The sequence below is a fragment of the Morone saxatilis genome, unplaced genomic scaffold (assembly GCF_004916995.1).
Source record: "Morone saxatilis isolate NCDOM2014 unplaced genomic scaffold, NCSU_SB_2.0 Contig11, whole genome shotgun sequence".
NCBI classification, from domain to species: domain Eukaryota; kingdom Metazoa; phylum Chordata; class Actinopteri; family Moronidae; genus Morone; species Morone saxatilis.
This window is the reverse complement of record NW_023339663.1, coordinates 24,749,107-24,764,463: the sequence shown is the minus strand read 5'-3', so window position 1 is coordinate 24,764,463 and position 15,357 is coordinate 24,749,107. Positions and strand designations below refer to the sequence as shown.

General features: G+C 41.1%; 1 protein-coding gene across 9 annotated transcripts in view; it reads right to left on the bottom strand.

Moving 5' to 3' along the window:
- The window catches only part of LOC118321253 (A-kinase anchor protein 13), a gene marked incomplete at its 5' end in the record, with an annotated part of 98,360 nt that overhangs the window by 33,173 nt on the left and 49,830 nt on the right, over positions 1-15,357 (bottom strand). For 5 of the 9 annotated variants that reach the window (XM_035652491.1, XM_035652492.1, XM_035652493.1 and 2 more), the window contains 5 exon segments: positions 49-156; positions 1,821-1,868; positions 3,462-3,829; positions 6,392-6,537; positions 13,214-13,268. In XM_035652491.1, coding sequence (XP_035508384.1) covers positions 49-156; positions 1,821-1,868; positions 3,462-3,829; positions 6,392-6,537; positions 13,214-13,268 — 725 coding nt within the window. 9 annotated transcript variants of the gene reach the window in all.

The window sequence follows — 15,357 nt, the reverse complement described above, 5'->3', positions numbered from 1 at the left end:
CCTATTCAAAGTAGGTCATGTGCTCACACACACACAAATACACTGTACCTGAGGGAACTAACTACTTCCACACCGTGGCTGTGGGGAGCATCGGAAGGGCACCAGCGGATGCTAACAGAGTGTGAGGCAGAGGGATGAGTCAGGGGAGGAATGGAGCTGGAAATAAAGAGTAGTGATGGGAAGCAAGTGAAGCAGAGTAAGAGCGAGGCAGATAGAGGAGGATTTGACAAGGACTCCATTACAGGGATGTCTGAAGAGAGAGATGTTCTGACATAAGTAGACTAGTGCTCTGACTACATACAGAAGACAATTTCACATTGTGAAACATAAATACTGTAAATGGGTGCAAGTTAATTTCCTGCTGAACCCAAGCAGTTTCCCAGAAAGGCAATACTGTCAGAATAGCCTAGGTACCATTAAAGGTCCAGTGTGTAAAATTAAGGAGGATCTACTAGCAGTAATAGAACATATTATGCATAACTATGTTTCCATTAGTGTAAAATCACCTGAGTATACGTATACATACATATATATATATATATATATATATATATATTATTTATCTACAGAAGAAGCGATTCCTCTTCTACAAGTCTGCCCGTTTGTACAGAAGCCCAGAAACGTTTCACAGCCATCGTAGTTTCTCCTTCGTGCTTGGAAGGGGAGGGTGAAGCGAAGGAGTTGTAATTTGCAACTGCACTGCTAGATGTCAATCCTACATACTGGACCTTCCTGTGGCAGGCACTGCTTTCCTCGAAGTGAAAGTTGTGGTCCAATGGTTAGAGCAGTGGTCTGGGTCTTAATTAGTGCCAGACAGATATGGGGGGGGATCTTATCGGCCATTATTAGCTAATTACACATATAGCTGTATCAGCATATAATGTATTATGTCACCTGGTAAGTGACAAGAACTTGCAGCACAGATACATTATGGTCTAAATTCTTCATTAACAAAATGTAAGGGATCATAATTATAAGTACAAATTAAAAGTAATTATGTCTGTGAATGTGCATGAAAATGTTACAAAAGAAGCAGGTACAAATATTTAATATACTAACCCACTGACACACTGACAGAGTACAGTGAAAATATTAATGCTGTCTACACTACATCAAGCTCCTCTCCATCATGTCATTCTGGTCTGGATCAGGAACCCCCAAACTTCTCCAGGACTTCACTGAAGTCATACCATATACTGCATAGCCTACAGTAAATCAGCCCATCCCAACAAACTGGATTACACTACCCTACACTAGAGACCGCTATCATCAGCTCCAACTGAAGAAGCCTACTTCCTCTTGCATCTAGCACAATTCAGCATAACACAACTCCCGTCCTGTTTTTACTGCTGTGGCACACCGTGTTCTCCAGGGATGAATTCAAAACTTCTCTGGTGCATTTGCAGTCTTGAAAATACCTTACAGGAACTTATTACGCCAAAAAATAAATGAATAAATGAATAAAATCCTCTGTTCTCAATCTCTCGCCAATACAGTCCTCTGAGCCTCCAGAGCTAAACTCCCCTCTTTCTGTGTGGGTGCTTTGTTATTACCACTGCAATACAACAGCAGTGTGTCTCAACCATCTATTTGCCACAGTATTCCTTGCATATTCTGACGGGTGAAGAGAGAACAACATTTTTCTGCGCAGTTGCCTGCAGGGACGGAGCACAATGCAGCAGTAGTTCAGCAAGCATACATTAAAAAGTGGTCAGATCAAAAAAGGCTACAATGTCTGTACATGAATTTACCATTGCACGTCACCTTGGAACAAGTCAATCTTCACAATACATGAACTGATGAATGTGATTTATTAGTACCTTCTCCTGTGAAAGGTCAGCTTCCCCTCACCAGGACTACGGATGGAACTGGAGGCGATGGAGGAGACAGACAGGAAGTGATGGATGATGGTTGAGATAAGTTGGGATATGAGGGGATGGCAGGTCAATAATAACATAATGAATGAATGAATGCCCTCTATTATTGGCTGATGGGATCATATTGTTTTTGGTAGGTTGGATATCTTTGGGCACTATTGTATGTGTTGAAGCTCTGAGTAATGTGCCATTATGTTGGGGGGGGGGTTTAAAAACAATGGCATTGGTAAAGAACAATGATCTTCAAGGGAATAGTTATATTATATATATTATAGTATTAATATATAGGGATATCTACTTATTTGCTTTTTTTTGCAGACAGTTAGATTATTATATTGATGCCGCTCTCATATCTGTCCATTAAATATGAAGCTGGAGCCAGGGGATGGTTATCTTACCTTAGCACAAAGGCTGGAAACAGCTAGAATGGCTCTGTTTATAGGCAACAAAATCCACTAACCAGCACATCTATATATCACTAATTTAAAAAAACAAAGTGTAAAAACCCCCAAATTGTCATTTTTACAGTTTTTGCACAGAATATAAATCATGTAAATTAGGGATTGTTAAAGGCAGGGGCCGGTGGATTTTGTTCTAGAACATAACCAGGCTAGCTGCTGCCCCTTTTCCAATCTTTACGCTAAGCTAAACCATCCTCTCATCTGACTCTTGGCAAGAAAGCAAGTAATCATATTTCTCAAAATGTCAAACTATTCACTTAAAATGTGACTGAACAGCAGAAGGGGGCAAATCTGGCAGGAAGTCTCACTAATCAACTCTCATTACATCCATTTTCCTATCGCTCCACATGTACAATATACTTCTACAGTCACAGACATTTCACGGTCCTTATGCTTCACACAGCACACACGTTTAGCAGCAGTGTTTTGTCTTAATCACTTTCCATGCTTCTTATGTGCTCCAGGTGCCTCATGTTTATCTTTAAAAGACTTCTTCTTTCTGTCATTAGTTATGCTGTGAAGAAAGACTACAGATGAAAGCTTATGCTATTTAATGGATATTTCTGCCCAACCTGGATATCATAAAAATAGCAGCTGATCGAAATCTAAAGTTGTTGTTTTACTGTTTTCACTCCAACATCATGGCCGGGTCAGTCTGTGACAGGCCGCTGTTCTAGCACACAACACAAAATAGATGTCAAGGTTGGGTTCTTAATGTGTTCCTCATTGCTGATGTCTCAATACGAGTGGGAACTAGCACATGTTAACCGATGACTACCGTACATGATGCTGTGAGTGTGAACGGGTGAGTGCACCTTGCATGTGTGCAATTGTGCGTAAAGTGTTAGAGTTTAGGCTTGTGTCTTTGTGTGAATGCATATGTGTGTGTACAACATTTGGTAGCTCCCTACCAACACCAGACAAAATGGCAACACAGCTGCTCGCAGCAGGAGGAGGAAACGCTCAACACGGCACAGAGGGAGTGACATCAACAAGCTCTAATAACACTGACATTGGCACACATCAGGCCTACTGACATCTACCGGAAGCAACCAGCGTCAAGAACAAAAGAGACAGCCCTGTCTCACAATCAGTTCAACTCCATCCACAATGTCATTCTCACCTCCTCTGGTTCATCTCTGCGTCTCCTCCGTTGTTCTTTCCAGGACCCCAGCTGTGACGGCGAAGAGGCGACAGGGAGCGGATACTGCTCCGGAGGACACAGGAGCGCCGCAGCACCTCTGTCACTCTGTCTTTGGCCTCTTCTTCAGCTTCTCCTGCTCCTCCTCCTCCCTCTCCACCACCACTGTCTAGTCCTGCAGTGATAGTATCCCCAGTCTGGATGCCCTCCTCTGGGCTCCAGCTGCATTCCAGGCCCTGACTGCCCTCGGGACTAGAACTGGATGGACCAACACTGGTGGTGTCGTCTGTGGAGGAACAGGAGACGGAAACCTCGCTGGCACTGTCTCCTCCTGTCACTGGTTCATCGTTCTGCAGACATCCAAGAAATATATTATTATTTAATGCCTTACTGCACATCATCGTGTCCCGATTGAGTACGGTCAAACTAAAAGAAACTGCACCTAAAAGTGATAGTTTATCATGAGCCACAAGAACAGCTTCATTAATTAAACAATGAGTGAACTCGATGCCAAACTCTACTGAAATGTAGATTTATTATTTCTCGGGCTAGACTTGTGTGAAAATAGCTTTTTTCACTTCCATTCCACATTTAATCAAGGAGTGCAAAGTAGTTCATATAGTCCGGTCTCAGTGCCTTGCTCTGCTCACAGAGCCGCACATGAAGCGGAACCATCCAGCTACAGGGGAATATTTTAAATCTATAAGCAAATGTCACTATTCTATCTTCACATGATGAAGAATCTATGTGACAGAATAGAACAGCATAGATGTCCTTATTAATTATTGTTAATTACCTAGACTATCACGTTGTATATCCATCAGCATTTCTTCACTGAAGCATGCAATGAATTAAGAGAATGCTGGAGAGCTATTTAACCCACAGGAATGGGATATAATGAGGACCAAATGGCAAGGCTTAAGAATAATGAGCCGGAGCCACTTTGTAGCAACACTGACATTAAAACAAACACCAATAAATGATGGCAACCTTGTGAAGACAACATTTTCCCAGGAAAATGTTTCCAAATTATATACAGTATTTTCAAGGTATATTCATGATTGTTATAGGACTGTCTTAGTGATTCAAAGCAAGACAGTTGTTAGTAGTTGACAAATGCAGTATATATGCACATATATTCATCAACTAACATACAGCTTTGCAGATGATAAAATGCTATATTGGTGGTGAAGAAGACCAGAAGTATCCAACTATCCTTTATTGTCCTTGACCAGTCTTACCTCTCTGACAGCTCTGTAACATGAGCAGTGAATAGCACCAACAAAACAATCATATTGGTAAATACTCTTTTGCCTAGGTCTGATGGGAAAGAGCTCAGTTGCATTACACACACAACACACACACACGACACACAACACACACAACACCACACACACCACCACACACACACACCACACACACACACACACACACACACACACACACACAGGTATGGGATAGTCCATTTAGAGCTAATTTGTAGGTGTGAGCTTTAGCTGGGCCTATTGTGCTGCCAGCTGCAGTGTTATGAGCCGAGCATAGAGCTTCTTCTGTTGGAGAGTTGGGAATCAAAGATCTGCTTTATGCTGCGGACATGACTTCCTCTGGGAGCGAGAGGATGCATGAGTTTGTGTGTGTGTGTGTATATACATTCAGAGTGCATGTGACTGCAGTGTATGCTTATGGGTCATGTGACATTAGCTTTAAAGCTAGGATAAAGCATGAGTCAGCTGAATTCTTAACTTTATTATATATATTAGGCTTTCAGATGATGTTCTTATCTGTTTACATTACAATTAATAAGCATTTTAAGTAACAATGTCTTGCTCAAGGGCATATGGATATGACACATGCTCAGCTGTAATGATCAACTCCTTGACCGTAGAGTTATAAAATAGTTCTCTACCAATTGTTCTACAGCTTGTAGAAAATGTACAGTATTGTATTGTGCACAAGAGAAGACAATTTCCCTTCAGAGAGCACTGAAGACATTAATCCTCTCTTACTGAAGTTGAATTTAGCCGCTTTGGTCTTTGTGTGGAATCAAAGCCTGTGGACGTCATGGTACATTTTGCCTGTCTCTGTCTATCTACAGTGTCCTAACCCTCAGTGTCATACTGTACACTCTCAAGCAGCTGATATTCTCCGCACTGACTTTTCCATTGTTGTTTACAACAAAAAGGACACTCGATTCACATTACCATGAGCATGTTTCAAGTGTTCAATGCTGCAAAAACTGAGAGATACAAGTATTTCAACTTTAACCAAAGGGCGCCTGGCTTCAAACAGACTTTCAACATCAGCCTAGTGACAGCAGGGACCACAGCTTGCACTTCCCCAGCAGCAGTATAGAGCTGCTGGCTTAAAAAGATGCTTAGTAGATGCTTGGCATCTCAGCCTCAGGCTGCTGATAAATAAAAACCCAACCTCAGACTGACAAAATAGCTGCTTCATATATACTGTATAATCCCTATAGGACAAGCTGCAGGGGCAAACAGTATATTCTTGCTGTTCGGCATGAGTGAACTGGATGTTTGGACAGTAGCCAGTAGAGGATTTTGTGAATGTTGTTGAACCCTGAATTCACTTAAATCAAATTTAATACCATTTCTATTATATTTCCATGTTATTATTCATTGTTTTGCAGTTTGGTTCAGTAACAACAGGGTTAACACAGCCATAAATAGGAATTGTGTTTTTTGTTGACACTTTTAATATTTAATGTTTTATTTTAGATTTTTTGTTCTAGTTTATTTCTGCCCCCAAAATATTCCCACTTGGTACATGGATTTGAGCCAGCACTCTGCTCCACCTAAAAACAGGCTTACAATTTCAGATCATTTTTTATAAACACCTCAGCAGTGAATTTCATGAGTTGGATTGTGTGACAAAAACACAGCAGTGAGTCTGACCTTTCTGAAGACGGTGTCATATCCCGGCTCTGCATTCAGCAGGCTTTCTATGTCGCTGCCAGAGTCTCTGTGAGCTGCTGAGGGACAGCTGGTGGCACTGCTGGTTCTACTGGGCAAACTGGGAGACGCTGAAGACTGTGAGGATTCTGAAAGACACAACAGCAATGTTTAAAAAATGAACTTTGACAAGTTGAAAACACAGAGAAACAGCATTGATAAGTAGAAAACCTGTTTAACTGGAGCTACCAGAAATATGGTGCCAGGGGAAATCTTGACATTTTAATCAGGAAAACATTTTGGTACAGTTTGATTAAAGTTAGATTCCATAGAATTTCACATTTTCTCAACAAGAGCATTACCTTGTTTTACTGAAAAGCACCATGTTTCCAAAATAATCTGTTTTCATTCCCTCCTATAAAACAGGTCTGTTAGACATCAGTGAAAAGACTTCTGGGAATCTGAGAAGGTGTGAAAAGCCTGGTGGATCAATGGCCGACTGTCCTGACTAAAGCCGTCTGTGCTGAACTGCAAAGGCAAACAACTGCTGTTTGTGTGATTAAAAGGTCTCAGGCCAGAACTGAAGTTAAAATCTCACTCAGAGAAAATTACAACAGAAAATGTTATTGATGTACAGCGAAACTGCTTTCATTACAGAGCAGCATCACATATACCATTAGTCACCCTGGGGCCAACTGGACACGTGTTTACAGAAACTTAAAAGACTTTCTGCAGTATTTTGTATTAGCTTTAAAGTTAGAAAGTAATTTCACTTCAGTTAACAGTTGTTTGGTCAGTAGCTGTAGAGATATCGTGCAACCAGATTCAAGCCCAGTGTCTGCAAACCTTAAGCCACATCGATGTGTACTTAAGTCACCACTTCCCCACCTGAATCATAGCCAGCAATGAATCACATTAAAAATGTTCAAGACATAAAAACAACTTCAAACTATTGCTCTCACTTTGAACCCTTGGCTTAAGATCCTAGTTCAGTACTCCTCATCAAATCCCAGTGCTCTTTAACCATAGCAGGTATAAAACAGCAACCCACCATGAGCCATTTCTGGGTTTAAACACACTATCTGAGATGCTTTTTCAGGCACCCTCGTTGAAAAACAAGTAATCCACCCTAGAGTCTGCACACAGTATAACATTGCTTATGCAACAGCACTGTGGGGCTGCAGTGTTTTGTACATGTAAGGACATGTACAGATAAAGTCCCAGACCAAACTAAAAGAGGAAGACTATACCCAACTACAGTACAGATGTACAACAGTAGGCTTACTTTAGCCAGAGGCCAAGAACAACTGGGTGAGATCATTCGCTAAGTTTATTATTTTGCATCATTTCTGACATCTATTTCTGCCTCAAAAAGCGGAAGTTATTCTTTATCCCTTAGGAACATTTTCCCTGTGCTCATATGAGTAAGAGGAAGTCCCTTATGTGCATGTGTGCAAGTGTTCATCCCAGAAGGACCTGAATTCTGTGTGAAAATGTCTACAATTAATAATGAATGGTGTTACAGAATGTGGGTTTGCCTCAATGGCAGACATTAAATTCAGTTTGTGCCTGGCTATAGTTAATGGATACTCTAGGAATACTGAAGCTGACAGTCAGCTGCTCAGAGGAAGGGGCCATCAGGGGGTCGGGAGATGGGACAAAGGGTTACTGTGGGAGTGGTCAGTGACACAGCCCTTCATTTTAGCAAGAGTCTGTTACCCTGCAACAACAAACGAGCAAACAGGAGGCACAGTCAGAGACTTCCTCTAACTGATTGACTGCCTACTACTGACCACACACACACACACACAGGCAATTGCACGATCTTAGGAAAAGGTATCACTGCAGTAGACAGATCACAAGTTTGATTGCTGGAACTACACTTCTACCAGTCAAATAATCACTGAGCAAAAATTCTAAACAGTAAATATGTTATATAGAAGGTCCCCTCAAAACATCGTCAAAAGCAGGCTTAGTGTACAAAATTCAAGATAAAACACTCCAAACGCAAAAACTACACTGACCTTTGACCCCCAGTGTTGCAGCAGCGCTTAACCCTGACCAAGGTGGTTTTGGAAATTGATGCAAAACCATTTTACCCGTTGTTCTTCACATATCTAAGCCCACCACGAATGGAGTCTCAAAATGTAAATGTGAAATGTGTGTGAGTATGCGTGTGTGGGGAGTGGTAAGTGATGGTGACAGAAGTGGATGCTGGGAGTTTTTCTCGGACTCCACCCCCTCACACCTGTCCACCAAAACTAGCAGGGGACTGTGAGCTTTGACAGCTGTCTTCCTCCCTTTCTTTCAAACAGAACCGCACACAGACCCACACGCACACACAGAACAGGTGTAAAGCCCTCTGATGAGTCAGTGGGTGGTTGAGGTTGCTGGCTGAACATGAATCAGTTCACACACCTGTAGACATTACATTGACTAACATACAACATATTTTGGGTCAGCACAGAAGAAGATTACATTTTTTAGAATACAAGCAATAGCAAGCAATAGAAAAAGAGGGAAAACCATATTACCCATATACAACATATATAACGCCATGCTAATGCTGTACCTATTCATGTCAATCAACTAATGTTTGAAACAGTTACTATTTGGTTTTCAATGCAGTTAAGAATGTATAACAAAAATCAAAGAGAAGGGAAGCAAGGCTAAACTCAGGAGGGACAATGTGTGTTGGTAGATGAATGCGGCATAAGAAAAACTTTAAAGTAGATATGATCCAAACAAATCATCCAGTCTAAAGCAATGTGGTAAGAAAAAACCGACAAGATAAAGTATACATCGTGCCTCCCTGTCGCTGCACATTTTCATACTGTTCGTAGAGATAAGTCACCACTGAGGCTACCTTAAGTGTTTTCCCTAAGTGCAGATTTTATCAGCACTTACAGATAATACCTTATTTTTTTTCCCTAATAACCTTATATTTTCTTTTTGTTTGTTTTTTAAGAACATGACTTGTTAAATTTGTGCAACTGGGCTGACCTTCTGCAGATAGAAGATGTTTGCATGACAACAGCCTCTAGAGTCAGTCACTCAAACTACAAAAAAGGGTAACCACTAACCACAGTGGATGCACTTTGAGGTCTGAACAACACAAATGCCTCATTGCTCGGCTCGGCTCGGCTCGGCTCAGTTTGGCTCACCTGAAGCCGCTCTTTTTTGGTTTTATACTAGCACAATTTGTGGATATTTTTGTGGTATCACCTCGGTCAAGCGGAGCACTTAAAACACTGCAGCCACCGACTGGTCAGAAAGAATCATCACTAGAATCACCACATGCATGTGGTGGACATCCTGCATCCTCTTGTGTTTGTGTCCCGCTGAAATGCCATTTCCTGCACCGTCGCTAAGACCATCAGCTAAGAACCCCGTCTATATTGAGGTGGTACTATCTGGAGTGGAAAATGAAATCCAGTAAAGCACCTGGTACCCAAAGTGAGACAAGTCGAGTCGAGCCGCACCGTGCAGTGGAAATGAGGCTGAAGTGTGCAGCACCAAGCAGAGCAACCTGGTGTGCTGTGTGGTTGTTGTAACTATTTAAACTGAATCAGCTCATGATCAGCTACCACCCTACCATCTGTTGTTTAATGCTCTAGTTTGAACAACACACAAAATTAAACCAAAAATGTTCACACAACTTAAACGTATAATGAAAAGTTCTGCTGAAATACAGCAGACCTATAGCCTCCCATTTTTCTACTAAAACAAAAGTATGTCCTCTGCTGTCATCCTTGCACACGTTTGAGAGAGTACACTACTTAACCAAACTGTAATTTAAACCTTCACTTTGATTCATGTAACAACCACCATTTACTCCTATATCTTTGTTTTTTTCCTTTTCACCGTATTATTTTTCAAGGCACACCCAGCGTGTCTCCTCCTATATAAATAAGGGTTAGTAAATTGAGTAGAGCTAAACAGGACTCGGCTTCCCCCATGATAAATGCAATATCATGCAACATTACAAACAACACTTTAAAGCAGCAGTATGACTCTCAACATAGGCTAGCAAACCACAGGCAGCCAGGCAAGCTACCAAACTGTGGCCTTACAAAAACACATTAACCAGCCATATTATGGGATCCAGATCCAGGTCAATCGTACACCACAGACAACACACAGCATCTGTACACATGAACAAGCTTTGGTGTTTCTTTGTGAGCTCATAGATTTGTATCTATCTTTATACATTTTATTAGCTTTATATAGCTTTGTAAGTCCAAACTTTGTACAATACAGCACTTAATTTTAGAAGGATTTTGATTTTGACATATACATATAAAAATCCAAGAAGGAACTGGCCACACAATATTGTTACACACTGACTCATACTTGTAACCCTCAACAGAGCAGATTATCTCTGAGGTCTCAACCCTGACATTGACCTGGCTGGTTATGCAAGCCAACTTTCCTTTGTCAACCCATTTACACTGACCTTTGGCACTGACAAACCAGTCTGGTTTACAAATCACAATTATCATGTAGATTTTATTCTATTCCATAACCAAGTATTGGAGTCCTCTGAGTTTTGAGCCATGTGTGTAATCAGTCCCTCACTCACTGATATACTATTCCTTACATGATAATAAGACAAAGCCTACAGCCATAGCAGCTCTGTGAGGCTGTACTTAGACACAGCAGCGTTTTGATCTAATGCTAATGTTAGCATGCTAAAATGCTCACAATGACAATGCTAACATGCTGATGCTGAGCAGGTATTGTGTTTATTATGCTCACCATCACAACACAAAGTACAAGTGAGGCTGATGTGAATGCCATTAGTTTTGCAGGTATTTGGCTTTGTAGTTCATTCTGTTGAGCTGGTATGAGCGTATGGTGGCTGCTGTTGCTATCGTCCATTGCTAACCTGAATAAATAAATAACCAGAAGTTGGATGAGTTTAGTGAGTGAGAGAGATAGATATTTCTACCAAAAACAAAGTGAGGTCGACTTGTCTCAGCTGCTATAAAGGGAATCCCACACTTCCATTTTATTTGTTTGACACTTTTCTTTTTCTTTCTTTATCATTATTATTACTCTTTCCATCTTTGTGATTTCTTTCTTTCCCTCTGAATGTCTTCATCTCATCCTTTAAAACCCCTTTTCTCTCTTTCCCTATCTGACAGACTGATGTTTCATCTGTTTTCCACCACAGATAAAAGGCAGTTTGTCCTCAGCCTGATCCAGCTCATCGATCTGTTGGTCTTCTTTATTGAGACTGGTCTCTCAGCAGACAGACTCATCTTATGGAGGTCAAACAATCCTTCTTTTCTTATCTTGCTACGTACATATATACTGTAAGTCAACATCTAACATTTTTCAGATTAAGATTTCTCATTCCCCATATACTGACTGAAATATGTCCACAGCTGCAACGGCAACAATCAACAGTTTTTTGCAATGACAGGTAAGCGAACAATAGCGACGTGAGAGCTGCTAGCTTGGATATAGTCTTAGTCTTGTTGAAAAATGAACACATTTACACTTACAAAAGATAACACAGACACAAACTTAAATTAAACCAGGGTGAAGAAAAGACACTTGTAAGACACATAAAAAGCAAAGAAACTGTCTTGACATGTTTAACTATGAATAACCTGTGGTTAGCTTAACACACTGCTGCTGAGCCAACAGCACTCTCTTACCACCAGGTTTCAACAGTGTTGAATCTTGCTGTTTCTCTGAAACACCACGTCACTAATGTTAATTAGCTCAGTTGGTCACTTCCAAAAACGCTGCAGGGTCAACTGGAATACAAAAAGGGTCAAGTGGAAAACCACCAACTGTTACCACCCTGCGCAGCTGGCAGAAATATGCATCACATCATCTCCATGCATGTGGTATGCATCCACGTCCTTGTCTGCATGCTGTTACATACAAACAACTGTGTCCAAAAGAGTCAAAAACAACACAAACTTTAACTCATTGATTCATACACGCAAAAGCTTCTTTTAGCCAACTTCCCTAATCTGGTTATATATATGATATTTTAAGTACACCACCACAGCTAGTAGTCTCTGAGAATCTCCCACAACGTTTGAAAATATTCAGTCAAGTTCTATTACCAATACAGCACACAAGGAAGTCAAATTTATAATTTACCACCTAACCAACAACTTTAGACCAAGTTTAGCCTTAAAGTTATACACGAACAACAGTTATCACCTTTGTGTTAGCTATTAACATTAATTACTACTGACATCATGTTTATAGTATATGTCTGTGTTTTAGAGAATGATGGTTTATGTGCTGTTTCAGAAATGTTCCTCTTGGACAAAACCCCAAATTTACTCGAGAGTGAATTATTGAATTCTTGAAATTATTTGTAATAACCAAAGATATTAAATATCAACACAACAATACTATCAGTGGCTTTACTCCAAAAATACCAGTATCTGGCTTCTAAGTCTAACTTTGGTCAGTGTCTTGGCACTTTAGACTAGCTAAATGATGTCTGATCAATTTCCTCTTTTGAGTAGAAAAAATGGCAGATGTTGCTATGTTTTAACAGTATTGTCTAAAGGCTGAAGCTCAAACGAAGCTTTGTGTCACTTCAACCAGACTGTTTGAAAAGTCACCAGTCATCCATTTGCTATCACTTTAAACAAACAGGCTTCATAGGACAAAATGTACAGCATCCTTCAGCATAAGCATTGATGCATTAATGACCCACATCTGCACGTAATGGGAAACAAGTGTAGCTTACAGCAATACACATAAATACTCTTGAATGAAAAAAACAGCCATTTGTATTCACATCCCTTTCTGACCAGAAAGGTTAGATTGGCAGAGAGTAACTCTTACCTGAGTGCTGAGTGTTGCAGGGCAGATGGAACGACGCCTCTCTGTCTCGGTGGATCTACAGAGGAACAGGAAGACACTGAATCAGCCTCAGCAACATGTGATCATCACCCACAAAGAAATAATGATGCAGACCAGCGTGTCAGTTAGGAAATGTTGCTCGGTACACAGGATGGGAGGCGACGATAAGACGCTCTTTATAACAGCAGACTTAAGAGTATTCATCGGATTTCGTCGCTATGCTCCAGCTCCATCTCTAGAGGAACTGTTTGGAAAGATCTAACTTTGGTCTGTGTTCAGCCTTCAGAAGTCACAGTCGCACTGACACCAACTCAAACACACTCACAGTGCCTGACAGAGATCTGTGGTTGGCTGAAAACTCACAACGCTGGGGCTCTGCTTCCTCTGTGGTCTGAATGTCTATACAACAGCTGTGTGTGTGTGTGTTGTGTGTGTGATGTTTGAGAGGCTGTGAAGTGTGGTCGAGCAAGTGCTGCGCTGCTGTGTGCTGGTGTGGTGGGCTGTTGGTGAGCCGATGTGAGAATTGTGGAAGTGTGTGTGAGAGTGTGTGAGGGTGGTTGCAGGTGTGTGTGTGTGTGTGTGCTGTGTGTGTGTGTGTGTGTGTGTGTGTGTGTGTTCAAGAGACGCTTGGTTTCTAGCACAAAACCGATAAGAGACACCCCCCCTCTTAGCAGGCAACACAAAAGCTTCAACAGTTTGGCCAAAGCTATGCAGATTTGACTGACAGCTCTGAATGTGAAGCTAACAGAGACTCAGAGAAGCTCATTGTGTTTTAATGAGCTCCATCAACGACACACAGATAAAGATGATGAGCTTTGATTTTGAATGTGTCCCTCATACAAACTGAGTAAACTAAAAACAGATTAATAATCCATTAACAAAGCCAGATTGCCAAGACCAAGCTCTTCAGCAGGGACCCTCATTATAAAAGTCTGGTTGGCTTTTATTAGGGGTCAAGTGATTTCTGAACTGAGCTGAAGCTACTGTAATTGAATATAGATGGTACCGCCTTTAAAGATGTATATGGTTTGTTCTCCTTCAATGGTTTGTTCCTTCCTTTCTTCCTACTTTAGTCCGTTTCCTACCCTCCTTAATTCTTCCCATTTAACTCTTAACCCGAGTAAACCCAGGTTAAGCCTGGCTTAGATCAACAGGCTTTAGCACGCCCTTTAAACTTGACTGTGTAAGACTTGCACAAAGGGACCTCCAGACATAGTATAAACAGGTCCCTATAGGCCACAACATTTAATCTGAAAGAGGAATGAAACAAGGATGCTGTTCCACCATGAGCCATCAAGTCAACTCTTGAGTTTCAGTCACACTACACTGTTATAGTGTGTTCTCATCTGGTTCATTAATACAGTTCAGTATGTTTATGTGACACTGAGAAGTAGACTACTCCTGGTGTGAGGTAAAGAGAAGACTAATACAAGTAGATATTTATGCTTCTGGCTGAATGAGATAGCAAGGAGAACAATAGCTGAGGAAAGATAGCACTGGAGTAAAAACAGGGCTGCAACTGATTTTTTAAATTGTATTTTTAATTTTAATAAAAATTTTTGATTCAATTTAGGGTTCGCATTTTTCCAGTCCACCTTTCCCACATTCAAAATTGCCAACCTATGCTCTATAAGACAATGTCACAAAAACAAAGGCCGCTACAAATAAAAAGTGGAAAAGAAGTCAGAACCACACTGTAGCACATACACAGCAGTTACTGAGAAAATCGAGAACAAAGAGACAGGAGGTCAAATAAAAGACCTAAGACAGAGGAGCACAAGTGAGTCCCAACCAACCAGCAAGGTCGACCGTACCCCAGAATGCTTTGGGGGTGAGGGGGCTGAGCTCAGTTTCTAGCCTGAACTGTCCCAGAGCGCACTACTGAGACCAGAAAACACTGAGCTCTGTTGTCCAGGTCTGGGAGTGGTGTGTGTGTGTGTGTGTGTGTGTGTGTCCGCACGTGTGTTTTAAAGTGCCTACTGTGACCATACACTTTTGGATTCCTACAAACAGTGACAGGCAGTTACATACCAACTGGGAGGTACATGTACATCCATCAGCCAACAGTGTTGCACGCACGCACACACACACACATTACAAACACGAATGCTTCTTTTTTCACTCAT